Source organism: Ctenopharyngodon idella, chromosome 9 (genome assembly GCF_019924925.1).
Source record: "Ctenopharyngodon idella isolate HZGC_01 chromosome 9, HZGC01, whole genome shotgun sequence".
Taxonomy (NCBI): Eukaryota; Metazoa; Chordata; class Actinopteri; order Cypriniformes; family Xenocyprididae; genus Ctenopharyngodon; species Ctenopharyngodon idella.
Window position 1 is genome coordinate 12,432,794 of NC_067228.1, and position 14,730 is coordinate 12,447,523.

At 39.2% G+C, this 14,730-nt stretch overlaps 1 protein-coding gene across 1 annotated transcript; it reads right to left on the bottom strand.

Annotated features, from left to right (window-relative positions):
• Positions 1-1,922: 1,922 nt before the first annotated feature.
• LOC127518600 (collagen alpha-3(VI) chain-like) lies at positions 1,923-12,546 on the bottom strand. The gene is made up of 9 exons (XM_051905511.1): positions 12,322-12,546; positions 9,878-9,987; positions 5,329-5,916; positions 4,490-5,098; positions 3,113-3,280; positions 2,873-3,003; positions 2,662-2,775; positions 2,425-2,526; positions 1,923-2,307 (listed from the first exon to the last, which is right to left on the bottom strand). Exons 2-9 carry the CDS (start codon positions 9,957-9,959, stop codon positions 2,008-2,010), a joined length of 2,094 nt encoding a protein of 697 aa, XP_051761471.1. The 5' UTR covers positions 9,960-9,987; positions 12,322-12,546; the 3' UTR covers positions 1,923-2,007.
• Positions 12,547-14,730: the final 2,184 nt, after the last annotated feature.

Here is a 14,730-nt window from a genome sequence, read left to right on the forward strand (position 1 = left end):
ATATATTAATACAAACCACCTTGTGAACAGGGCGAGAAGATGATTTGTTTTATTCACATGTCAGCAGAGCCATCAAAGTTTAGCTATGCATTCCAGCATTTGTGTCAGACATGCATTGATTTATAATCTACTCGAAATTGGATCCTAAATTGCAGGCGCTTTTACCCAAAGCTATTTACAACAGAAGAACAAAGCAATTCGTCACAGAGGCAATAATATTTGTAATATACAATGCCAAGTTTATTAAAAAAACTAGATTAGGAAAAAGATATTTTTTATGTGTATGAGTGCATTACTTTAAGGAAGAAGTTTGGTTTAGTGCACACGGAGTATTTTGTCATGTCACATACAAAATATGTTGTTTTAAAAACAGGCCTATATCTTGTTATAACGGAAAAAAAACATTGTCTTTATGACGTTATTATGAAAAAATACATAGATTTAATGAGAAAAATGTCCATCAGGGGGTTAAAGACCATGCTAACCAGTGAAAGCTGGCACCCTTGGATATTTGAGCATATACTTAGTGCCACCACAAGAGGTCACTATGCAGGGCAACTTCAGTCCAGGAGGGCCACTGTCCTGCAGAGTTTAGCTCCAAGTTAAGTACACCTGAACAAGCTAATCAAGGTCTTCAGTATTACTCGAAAGGTATAGGAAGATGAGTTTTTAACAGGGTTGGAGCTAAACTCTGGGACAGTGAGACAGTGGCCCTCCAGGACCAAAGTTGCCTATCCCTGATGTAGAGCAGGGGTGTCCAACCCTGCTCCTGGAGAGCTACCATCCTGCAGATTTCAGCTCCAACCCCAATCAAACGCACCTGAACCAGGTAATCAAGGTGTTTAGGGTTGCTTGATAATTACAGACAGGTGTGTTGGAACTGAAGTCTGCAGGATGGTAGCTCTCCATGAGCAGGGTTGGACACCCCTGATCTAGAGAATGTTTGGAACTGACCTGCTTACTGCGCAGTATACATCAATAATATGTGAAATATCACACAACGTAATAAATACAATAGCAATATACTACATTGGTGTCACATGATCTCATTATCATGCAAACTCATTACCTCAGACTCTATTTCACATCTAATTTTGTTAAAGTCTGTTTAAATGAGAACACCTTTTTTTTATATGGTTCATTCTTCACACGGGAAGCACCCTGTTACTATATAAAAGAGTAATTTATTCCAAGTTTCTGAGACTGAAAGGCTACCGGTTTCTAGATTACCATTTAGGACCTGTTTTAGATTAATACGCAAACGCATATCAAAGCGTTATCGGCAGACATCTGCCGAAGAACTCTGCTGCAGAAAAGTACAGGCCTCCAAGGAATTTCCACAGGAAATTGGAAATCTGTGCACAGCTGGGAGACAAATACCTTTCTAAGAGTGAATGAAGCCAATTTATGTGCCTTATTAAGGTGCTGCTTGTTCTGAAACAAACATACTTGGTATTTGAACCATAGAATTGTTTGGTTAAAGCCCCTATAGGAAGACTGTAACAGCCAAAACAAGGTATTTACATATATTATATTAGTATGCAGGGTTCCTTTAAGAGACTGCGTGACTGTGCAGGGAAAAGTAGTTGACAAAGTCTGCGCTACCAGTTTATTATACTTTTGCATTTATTTTTAACGCTCACAAAGAGCTACTCCATGTATAAGCTGCCTGTTTACCTGTCATTAAATGTGTGAAATACAGACTTTTCACTGTCAAGCTCTCTGATTCCATGGATTAAACTACTGTTATCCAGGTAAAGCACTACAAGACCACTGTAGGAGCAACAAAGAGAAAGTAGGGAAATACTTGACTACGGAGCACAAACCTTGGTGTCTTGGTTTCTAAATGCCTGACATTAGCTTTAATAATGAGCAATTGTGGCTCGCACATTATGGCTTAAAATGAATTACAAAACTCAAACTCAAGACATGAACAATTTATTCAGGTCTTAAAAAATTGCTTTGAGACAAGGACATGGCCACATGGGGACAGTGTTGCTCTGTGTCTCATACCCCAGCTTTCATCTGGCTGTGCGGTGGCAGAGGTTTCTCCAGGTGATGACCCACAGTGAGACCGAAAGGGGAATCAGCTTGCTTCTCCTGGACTTCAGGCTTCAGCTGAAAGCCTTTCCCCTCACCAAAACTGTCTACTGGTGGGAAGGTGAGTGGCACTTCACTAAAGAGACCTTGAAGACGAGTACGCCAGCCTTCCAACAGGCTGCCACGAGCCTCAGCAGAGAGATGCGTGGGTGCCCAGAAGATCTGTGGTGCGAGGACCTGGAAGCCACAGTAGTTGAGGACACCATTCTACAAAAGAGAAAACATTAGCACAACAGTCTCAGGTTAGTATTACATGCAAACTCATTAATAGAGTGCAAAATTAAGCCTGGTTGAGGTAAAAGAATAAGGGATGAAGCTTCCTACCTGAACTGGCCACAGAGTAACATTCATGTCTCCAATGATCTCACTGGAGTTGAACATGGTCTCATGGGAACCAGTGGTGAAGGATAACATGGCTTTCTTTTCCTGAAATAAAAAACAACACTCAAATTACACCGATACTAACAGCCCTCTCACATTTCATTAAATCAACATGTTAACCTTTTGTGATGAATACATGTAATGAAAAAAAAAAGAATTAATTTATGATATAGGCCCCACCCTAAAGATGCCCTCACTGTAGCGTTTTTCCAAAGTGTAAGCAAAACCAAGGGTAAGAACCCGATCCATCCAACCTTTCATGATGGCAGGAACAGAGAACCAGTACATGGGAAACTGGTAGAGAAACAATAAAACATAGTAAAAAAAACAAACAAAAAAAAAAAAAAACCTACAAGTACAAAAAACCCCCCTTGAAAAAAAAGTGCCATACCTGAAAGATAACAATATCTGCTTCTTTTAATTTCTTGTGCTCCTCTACGATATCAGAAGCTAGTCGCCCCTCCTGCCAGGCCAGCATGGTCTCCTCTCCATAGCAAAAGTGTTCTGGGTTCTTCACTGGTCCTGAAACAAACAAAAAAAAAAGTGCAAGAATTGCCATTGCGCTCCGATACAGGCACACGTTTTAAGTTTAATATTCTTTTCTAAACAAATATAACACTGCCTCCCACACCAGTAATATCCTCTTTGGTTGCTGTGGCCTTGAATTTCATTTCATACAGGTCAGAAACAATCACATTGCAGCCCTGTTTCTTCAGCACATCCACAGCAGCATCTTTCGCGGCCGCATTGAAAGATCCCGCACTCTGGTGCGCGTACACGATCAACACTGTCTTTGAATCTGGAAAAATACAAAAGATAAACAAACAAACAAACATAAAAATTACTGTCCAAAAGAACGTACCCATGTTTCTCACCCACACGTCTCAAAGCATCTACTAAACACAAACAGCTTTGTGAGCTTCTTTTAAAATCTCAATCACCTGAGCATAGCTGAGTAATTTAAAAAATGGCAGCCTACCAAAAACAAAATAACAAAAATAAATAAATAAAAATAAATAAATAAATAAATAAATAAATAAGTGTTTCTTAACTGGATGCATTTCTTTTCAAAAGCGGCATATGAATCTTTAAAAAAAAAAACAAAAAAAAAAAACACAGAATTGCATTCTTGTCAACATGCACCAGCAACTGAAGCTATACACATGTCTATAGAGATGTAGGGGTCTCAAACTCAAATTGGCTGGGGGCCGTTGCTGTGATTGACACCTCATAGGAGGGCCATTTTAATGTTCAAGCACAAGAACTTTACTTTCCTTTGCATTATTTCTCATTTACTTCAAATTTCATTACTAAAATTATTCTGAACCGTGTTGAGCTGGCTGAATTCCTTCACATTGAAAGCAAATGATGGATTATGAGAGATGGCCTCAATCTGTTTAGGGTCTGCATTTTTCACTCCAACACCAAAAGGTACAACTCCCTCAGTCTTTAGGGCTACCGCAGGTTCTCTGACACTATCTCTTGATTTTCCCCCCCGCCAAAACGATCAAAAATTGGGGAACATTTTCGCCAGCTCGACTGCCATATGCTGCTGACAAGATGCTTAAATATCTACAACATAGAAGTTACATCGTACATTTCTGAATACAAAAGTGAAACAATAAAAGTGTTTAAAAAAATAGAGGTGCTAAAAGTCATTTATGTTGACAAATACAACAGTGTTCTCAGACTTTACAGTAATACTGTAATCAACTTACCCATTTTTATATTATATTAATATAATTATTTTATGTTATTCCTTATACACATCTTCATTTATTAACTAAAACATTATTTTACAAAACTTGTTAGTTCATTTTGTGAGCTCCAGGCAAGTTTTTCCAGAGTTCTTAGAGGTTCTACTTGTGGATGCTATTTTTGCCACATTCCACTTTTAACATGGAATTAATATAATAAATTAAATGTTGTTGTTTTTTCCACATTTGGGATGACCACCATTAGGGCAAAAGATTTTTTTATGAAGTCATGTCAGCATGATTCAGCTCACCTGGTGTATCAGACTCCCCAACAACAGTGATCAGTGGTGTCATAATCTCTTCAACAACACTTGACAAGTCAGCAAAATTACTTCTGTAGTATGCCAAACTTTCCACAAATGCAGTAGTTTTCAGGAAACTCTCTTCCACTTGGCCAGCTCCAACAGCAAAAGTCAAAACACCCGCTAAAGCTACACGGTCAGCAACCTGCTTCACTTCATCTTGAGATGGTCCTCCTGTTATTAGCACCAGTACCTGCTGGATCCCCTGTCTCCTACGAGACCCGGCTGCGGGCTGGAAGTGGTTAGCTAGGGCATACTGTAGGGCTGCACCAGTGTTCAATGCACGTCCTCCCATCAAACTCAGCCGAGCAATGGCAGAGAGAACATCCTGTTTGGTGTTGTAAGTGTTCAGATAAAACTCAGTTCTCTGCCCTTCTGCAAACTGCATTAGTCCAATGCGCACACGCTCAGGTCGAACATCTAGTCTGTTCACCACGCCAGTTATGAAGTCCAACACAGTTTGAGTTTTACTTCCAACATAGCTAGATCCGTCCACCAAGAAGACAATGTCTCGGACAACTCTTTGGGTGCGGACTGTAGTAACATCCACAACTGGGTCTAGAAGATTTTATATGATCACAATTTTAGATATCTAAATACCTTTTAAATGAAGTTCAAGAATCTCACTTTGTATAAGATAAAATCAATGGGCAAAAGTGCATAAGAAAAGATATATAGTTGTACAGTATTTAATTTATCTATTTATCTAATTAATTTAAATTAATAACTTATAAGCAACACAATCTGCATTTTTTATAAACAAAATGAGAATGTTTGTAGAATATTACCAGTTGGATCCTCTGACACAACAACACCAGACAATGTAGAGAGAGGGGAGATGATTTCTCTGGGGTTGCGCAGCAACATCCTGAAGTCCTTCTGCATGAAAACCACACTTTCATCAAAAGCTATTTGCCTGAGCTCAGCCTCATCAGCAGCTCTGGAGCCAGCAGCCAAAGTAAGAACACCCATTTGACGAAGAGCTTCAGCCGGCTGTTGGACAGCGTCTTTAGATTTTTTACTGGTCAGGAGCAAGACAAGCTGTGGCACTTGATCTTGAATGCGGCTCCCACTCTCAGCTCTGAGCATGTTGGTTCTCACAAAATCCAGGCCAGAACCAATGTTGACTTCAACCGAAGGGTTGGGTTTTATTTTTGCGAGAGCAGAGATTAGGGATTCTTTTGAACTGAATGAGTTGAGGTTGATCTCTGATCTTGGGGTGGTGGAGAACATGGCCACTCCAACCTGCACCTGATCAGGTCCAATTGGCATGGTGTCAATAAACTTTCTGATGAATTCTCGCACTGCATTGATTATGATGGTACCCATGCTACTGTCAACGAGGAAAATTATATCTCTCTTCCCAACAGCCAAAGCTAAAAGGGAAAAAAACAAAACAATTCTGCTTAGTTCTTCTGCGAATTTGAACCAAAATCAAGTAACCTATGAAGCAGTTAGCGCTCATCATTCATTTAAAATTGATGTTGTTTTACAGATACAATGTATTAACTATCACCATTTTTAGTTGCCATAAAGCTAACATATATAAATCATATAAGCAGTGAAAATCATGGAAATCAATTAGCATAAAGTGATAATTTATTTCAAAGCATGGAAATGAATTTCAATGCTATGACCTAAATTTAATAATATCCTGAACATAAACATACAAGAAGTGTTAATGGGTTGCATGATGTGCTACTCTTGGTTTAGTCTAAATATTGTATATTAGAGAAAACACAGACCCTGCAAAAGAACAGTGAACTACAAAAATGTTTGTATAGTTCATTTGCAAACACAGAATGTGTATGTTGTTTACAGTACTCAAAATATGGTACATACAGTAAGTGTTGCCACTAAAAAGAAAAAAAGAAAAGAAAGAAAAATAAAGAAAGAAAATTTGAGGGGAAAAAACATAAACCTTTACACTTTCACAAGTTTTTTTTTTTTTTTTTCTGGTTTAGATGTCCACACCCATGATAAAGTACTACTATTATTTCCTTTTCTTCAGTTTCTCTATGGAATCCCTCTCATACGGTAATTATATACCTTCTGTAAAATCTGCGCTGGGCGACCCCATTAATGTATGGCAGTATCTGGTCACCCATGCTTGCCACTGTTCTGACATCAGGAGCGGACAGAACAAAGCTTTTGTCTGTAGCAATAGCTTCCAGTTGGGCAGTAGCAGAATCACCCACAGCAATACCAAAAGTGTACACACTGGCCTGCTTTAGGGCCCTCTCGCCCTGACTGACATCATCAGTGGACTCCCCAGCACGGATTACCACCAGTGCCTGGGGCACCCCTTCCTCTGCCCTGCCTCCTGGCCCAACAGACTGTCTGCCACCTCCTCTAAGGCGGCCCCCAGATTTGCCTCACACCCATCAGGGTACTTAAGTCCCCGGATAGCACTGAAGACGCTTTGTTGTCATAGCTATTGAGATAGAATTGTCATTTTTCACATATTTGATTTTAAAGACTCCATGAAATCACTCAATGATCACATTATTTTTTTGTGATAACATAATTCCTGTTGAAACAAAAGGTGTTGCCAGGATATATACAGGGTATAGTATTGAAGGTCTTGAAGGTTATTTTTAAATAGTCAATAATCTTTAGTTATGTCACAGACATGAGCCATGATTTACTGCTTGATAATCAGTTGCAGGTGATATTAGGGGTAGGGACATTAGTAGTATTTATTAGGACCATGTGACGTCACAGTGCTTTATCACCACCATTTTTGTGCCCGGTCACAGCTGCGCGATATGTTTCAGTCTATGGTCACAGCAGCCAACTACCAGAGGAAGATCAATGAAACACACCCAGAAGGTTCACAACAAGGTTACAATCTGCCTAGGATATGTTGTGCTGTTAGCTGTAACAACAGTCATCAGAGAAACACTGAACTACAATTTTATTCGATCCCAAAGGAGTTAGATCGGCGGAATAAATGGTTTGCTTCAATCAGAAGGGACCACAGGCAGCCAAACAGCAATGCACAACATCAATAACTACTGGGACTGTCATTTACATAATATCATGATATACTGAGCAGACAACTTGGTGAACTCAGTCTTTTAGTTTTATTTAACATACGCAGCAGCAGCAGAACAAACTCACTGTCATTTCTGTGACTTTCTCTATAACCCCGCCCCTGTTGCCCAGCAACCCTGGACCCCACAGTTACAGCCAATCATAATCACCTGTGTTATCACGACATCTCCCCTCTTTAAAGTTCTACTGCCTCATTATTATTATTTTTTTCTCTAGAACAAAGAAAGAGGCAGATCACTGTTATTATCATCTAACAGATACAGAACAATGTCACCTGTTTACAACAGTCAATCTCTTTAACGTAACCTGTCAATAAACATGTTATAGCATTCATTAATTTACATTTTTCTCTTGTACAACGCGTACAGTATGCTATAAGACTTCACGTGCAAAGAAACTCTTTACATCAACATGATAGTTAACACCTACCCCAAAACATATCCTTAAACTTTGCAGGCTGTTTTACCTCTCTACCAGCAAGGGTTCTTTTGCAGGTGAGTGTTCGTGTGTGTGGTGTGATGGGAGATGCTGTACTAGACCCGTTTGTAGTTTGTGGTTATACCAGTCTCAAGAGAGGGTCCATCAGTTAATTCACTGTTTCCATGTACAATCTGTCCGTCGGGTGTTTCAGGTGTTTCTGGAACACTCTGGATGTGTCTCCAGTTTCGACAAGAGATTGTACCTTCTTTTGTCTGTACAATGTATGACCTGGGTTCATGAGCTTTTCTGACGACTGTTGCTAATGTTTTCCATCCTTCTTCTCTATCCAACTTGACTTTCACACTTTGACCTGGATGCAAGTAAGGTAAACTGCGTGCTGAGTAGCGTCGGTTGTAAAAGTACTGGTATGCCTGTTTGGTTTGTTTGTCCTTCCTTCTGACTTGTTCCTAGTCAATTGGACTTGGTAGCAGGTTCTTTGGCAGCATTAATGTTTTGCGTTGCTGTTTGAGAGCTCACGCTGAAGTTAAAGATGATCATCAGTACAATAAAGCGCTGCTGTGTTCGTTGCCATGTCAGACACAAAAATAGCGGCGAGCATAGCAGAATTGATGTCTTTGGTACCCATGAATAGGACAAGTCATCAATACATTAGGCCTGATTTGTAAATTTAAAAAGCATACAGTTCTGCTAAAAGTGAAGAATATTATTGATGGCTAAAAGGAAAGGGACAAAACTTTTCATTTTGATTTATGGGGTCTTTAATGTTTGAATTAAGTGAAAAATGCTCTTTTGTTTAATGAATGTTTCAAAGATGAAAACATATGGGTTCATCACTGTATCAGCTGTGGAGGGACATTTTTTATTTAGGCCTATATGGTTACACAGTGAAGACAGTAAGCACACACATAAGAATCAGACATTAAGCTCTCAAGACATAAGCTGTGCTGGGTGGTTAGCCATCATCAGCTGCTGATGATTTCTAAAGTCTCAAAGAAATAAATCAGTGAATTTGAAGTGAATCTACTTTTTTTATTTTTTTAAGTATTTAGTACAGAAATGATGGATAAATTAGTAAATGGATGATGAGAGACAGAAAGACAGATGGATGGATATTGGTGGTTTTGAAATTCTGTTACACTTAAAATCCATTATCTCACGTCTCTTTGCGGTGGAGTCACTGCATGCAGAAAATGTGACTAAACTAGTCATGTTATCAGTGTGGGGGAATGGTTAATTAGATATTTAATTGGTTATTACCCTTAGTCAATATTAACTGGCTGTGGTCGTTCCCGATGCTGACAGTAGCTCTTGAGACCTTTCAGGATTAGTGTTGTAAACTTCAAATTCAGTGATCTGTTGAATTGTTTTTGATCATTAGAAGTTCTAAACAAACTACAGCACACCACTCTGAATGGCTTCACAGTATTTAAAATTAAATATGCGCTCAACTCCCTTTACTGAAACTGTAGATGTTTCTCTTCACTGTCTTTAACCACACATTTCAAAGTTTTAATTCAAGTGACCAGCATTGATGGGGGTCTTCTAAAAATCAACCTGTAATGCTCCTATTGTTACTTGCTGTTGCACAAATAGATGTAATAAAATAGAATATTTAACAAATATTCCATTCGCTTTGCAAAGAAAAAAAACCCTAATTTTAAGCTCTTTCCAATCAAAGGAAACATTTATTTATTTTACAATTTTTTACTCGTGTATTGTCTGCAGCACAGTAAAATTAACATATTAAAATGATTTTACCTATAACTGGAAGTTTACTTCACAAAGAAAGGTGAAGAGACAAAATAAATAAATAAATACAAATTGCTGGACTAAACTTACCATCCTGAGCTTCAAGTTTTGGGAATAGACCAAAAGCCATTATACCCAAGAGGGCATACAGTAACAACTGGTTCGTCCCCATTGTCCACAAAAAGCATTGGAATAGACTGCTGGGAAAAAAAAGACAACAAAACTGCTTTTTAGATTTTGAGAAGAATTTACACCATACTCCTCTGAAGCTTTGTTACTCTCACACATCATCGCTTTATATCAGAACTTGTACTCACTTGCAGTGGCACTAACACATATGACTGTTGTTCATCCACCGTTCTGTCATAACTTTGGACAGTTTGATAATGTTTTGCTATCAAATTATAGGTATCAAAAAAAATCTATATTCTAAGTATAGGCATTTATTGGGTTGTTTGTGTTCTCATCTTTTCTCATAAAATATGACACAAACATTCTCTGAAATACCTCAGGACTGTTTACGCTTATTTTTAGGAGGAGAGGAAAAGTTTTGGCAGCACAGATTTATGATTTATGTGACCTGTTTCCACTCCATGAGCCAAATCCACACAGCTGTCAGATTTCAGGATTTTAAAAGGATTTCTTCCCACATCAACTGTCCTTACTTGCCAGTAAAAACCACAAAGCACTAAGAGGTCCACACTTAGAAAAAAAGCATTAGAGTGCTGGACACAAACAAAAATGCAATAACATGCAGACAGACAGATGTCAGGACACAGAATGTCCCCTCCTTGTTGAGCTCAGAATCATACTGAAAGGTACTGTTGTAAAAACTTTTAGACTGGAGGACTATAGGAAAATGACATGCTTTCCATCACATCACTCCCAGAGTTGCTGAACTTGGAAGCCTTGAGTCACGATACAAATTAATTAGTTTTGGTTGCCATGTTACCATACACGCAAATATGACTGAACAAGCAAAAAACCTGAGGAATACTACATATTATTTTTAGAGACAATTTTGCATGTTAACAGGCTCTCACACTTTTTTTTCACTGTTAACAAAGTAAACCAAAGCCATCTTCTCACTGAGGAATAGCTTAATTTGAAAAATCATTTTTTGGCCCAAGTCAAACATTCCAGTTTTAATCATAGTTTGAATTACTTTATTATAAATCATTAAATTCACCTGGCATTTTACAACACAAAGAATGAATTGCAATTATGTTAAATATGTTGTAGGCTATTCTTTAAAATCATCATGATGTGTTGTTAACAATACATTTTTACTTCTATAATTAAGATATTCAACAAGAAAACATGTAGGGAGGGACTCAATTATATTTTCTTTGAGAACTGATTGGATAGTGAGAAGTGGGTGTTATGAGAATGGAGTATTACAAGGTTTCAACATTGTCCTCTAGTGGTTCAAGTGGGGATAACAGCCTCTTAAAGCTGTTAAAACGGTCTTGCTTAAAGCTGGATGGCCAAGGCCCACACTTCTGGAAAAAATGTGCAAAAATAGTACCTTTAGCTTGTCACTGGGACAGTCCTATCAAAGGTAAACCTTTATACCTTATCTACCCCTAAATGGTGCATATTACTGTGGTTCTGTGCATGTGTGACAATTACAGTATGTATGTATTCGTAAGTATGTCAGTGGGAAGGAACTGTAATTAATCTAATTTTTCTGGTGTTTTCAAAGGTCCACATCTGGTTCTGCTTCACTTAAGTTTAATGTCTGAGCTCTAATTCTCCCAGCATTCTTTATCCATCTGGCAGGGACAGTGTAAAAAGTGTTTCACATCACCCTGTCTTTACAGTCCTGGGCAGAAGGTGTGATCTGAATAGTGTCTACAATGGTAGAAAAGTGCAACAGAGCTTCCTGACTTCCTTTCTGCTTCTTGCTTCTGTTTAAACAACCTCATAATCAGTATTATCCTCATCCGGGTATGATAGATGTCATTGTTATAAGAAAAGGCAGCATAACATCTCAACCAGACTTTTATGTTGATAATTATGCAAAACATCCTTCTAGTAAAATGCGGATTTTACACCTCAGAAGCAATTAGTTTATGAGCAACCATATCACAAAGACTTGATTACATACTGTAACAGTTCTCGCTCTTAACACACCCATAGCACAGAGCCCCTCCTCCTGTATTCTATTATCAGAGCACTTTGCTCTGCCTCTTATGCAATGCCTCTTCCTGTGGTGCAAGAAAAATTCCCTTTTTCTCCCAAAGCTTTGGAATTTACTGTACCCAGAAAATTCTCAAAATTAAAACTATAATTAAGAAGTAAAACTGCCTATACATTGTGTGCATTGGAAAAGCCATACAAACAAACCAAGCTTTATAGGGTAAAAAGGATGTATGCCATGGCAGATTTTAGTAAAATGGATTTTAGCACATTTATAGAATGCATGCATCAAACCACACTAAAAACTAAAACTAAAAACTTCTTGCACAGTCTCACTCATGCACTCAAATGCTCATTTTACAAAGATGTATTTGCACAATTAAGCCACTTACCTCTGGAATACAGAATTCAGAGCGCTGTATTCCGCAGTCTTTCTATGGAATTTCAAATATCTGCAAAAAGACAACACTTAGGTCATTATCTTCCTGGTATTTCCCTTCTATGAATTGTTCTTGATGGGTCAGGCAGAGATGATGCTGATTAGCTTGTGTGCTAGAGCTTTGCTCTCCAGAGGACCAGTGCCATTCACTCCAGCCTGGGACAGAACACACAACTCAGAGAATCCTGGAGAAAAGCCACTCAATTATTTCGACGCCTCCTACTTTCCTCAGCAGAGAGAAGGAAAAAGCACAAAGATAAAGAAAAAAAAAAAAGAGTGAGAGAGAGTCATAAATGAAAAACAGACCCAAGGCCGTATTTGGTATGACTGTTCCTTATTGGGAAGGTGATGTAACAAACCAAAGCAAGTTTTTCTTTCTCCTTACACTGCTCCATCTCAACTTGTATCCCACTGAAGGAATAATCACAAACACAATATATGAACTTTCTAGCAAGTGGAGTATAAACAGAAGTATATGAAAAAAAAATCACTTTCTGTATTGGACTTGATTGGATTACTGTGACAGAGCTCTGGAGCATTTGTGTCTGATTTTGAAGAAATGAAGAGAATATTTTTGCACTTATTATATGGACAAATAACACACAAAGGCCTGGTTATTGCATTAAAGAGAGTGAGGGGTATTACATTAAAGTACTTTTATTTAACCTTGAACGTGTTAAAGAAGAAAGAAAGAAAAAAAAATAATCAACAAAATGAGAGGTGACTCCTTGACAGAGCAAATATCTTTGAAACTTTAACACCCCAAAATCTTTTTTAATGTAATTCATTTGTTTGGTAAAGAAGATATAACATTTCATTTTGTTGCATCATCAACCATGTTTTTAAAAATCTATTTTTTTTTTTTAAGTATATGGCTGATCTTTTTAAGGCATCATTTCTGAGCTAAGTCAAAGACTCTTCAAAGAGTCTTCATCCCTAGGTGCACCAGTGACAACCACGGGCCAGAGCTTCCCAAGAACGGAAGCCTTGGGGTTGAGTCCAGCTGGCCGACGAAGCTCCGCAGAGTGGAGGCCTAAATCACACCTCCCAGATAGAGAGGGGGCCTAACACACTCGATCTGAGGTAAGCAGCCAAGGAAGTTCAAAGAGAGCCTAACTACCTAGCACAGTACCCGACCGCCTAGCTGAGCTCTAGGAGCGGAGGCCTCAGCATAACTACTCTCTTATCGAGAGGAGGCCTAACAATGTTCCACACTCAGGACGTTTCACGAGGAGGCTCAAAGAGAGCCTGCAACCCGTGACTAATATCCAGCGGTGCTCTAGAGAGCGGAGGCCTCAGAAAAGGCAACTCTCTAAAAAGAGAGGAGGCCTGGCAATGCTCAAATTAGCCAAGGAGGCTCACAGAGAGCCTGACGACTTAGCTAATAAAATCCAAGCTCGATTAGCAGAGGCCTCAGCATAACAATTCTCCTATAGAGAGGAGGCCTAACAACAATCCACACTCAGGAAAACCTGCGAGGAGGCTCACAGAGAGCCTGCAACCCGCAACTGATATCCAGGCAGAGCTTTAGAGAGCAGAGGCCTCAAAAAAAAAAAAAAAAAAAAGGTAAATTCCATATTAGCCAAGGAGGCTCACAGAGAGCCTAACGACTTAGCAAATAATCGCAAGGTCTGGGAGCGGAAGCCTCATTATAATGATTACCTTATCAAGAGGAGGCCTAGCAACATTCCACACTCAGGAAAACTTGCAAGGAGGCTCCCAAAGAGCCTTCAATTCATAATCGTTATCTTGGCGGAGCACTGGAGAGCAGAGGCCTCAATAAAGAAAAGGCCTAACGATGCTCATATTAGCCAAGGAGGCTCAAGAAAGGGCCTGATGACTTAGCAAATGGTAGCCGAGCTCTGTGTGCGGAGGCCTCAACATAGTGACTCTCTTACGAGAGGACGCCTAACAACGCTCAACACACATGATAATTTACAAGGAGGCTCAAAGAGAGCCTACAACTCACAGCTGCTATCATGGCGGAGCTCAAAAGAGCGGAGGCCTCAATAAAGATAACTCTCTGAGTGAGAGGAGGCCTGACGACATTCAAATTTAAGCAAATAAAAGCCAAGCTTCAGGAGCAGAGGCCTCAGCATAATGACTCTCTTAACGAGAGGAGGCCTAACAATGCTCCACACACTTGATAATTTGCAAGAAGGCCCACAGAGAGCCTACAACTTACACTTGCTATCATTACAGAGCTCAAAAGAGCAGAGGCCTCAATACAGATAACTCTCTGAGCAAGAGGAGGCCTGACAATGCTCAAATTTAGCCAAGGAGGCTCACAGAAAGCCTGATTACTTAGCAAATAGAAGCAGAGCTCTAGGAGCGGAGGCCTCAGCATAACGACTCTCTAATC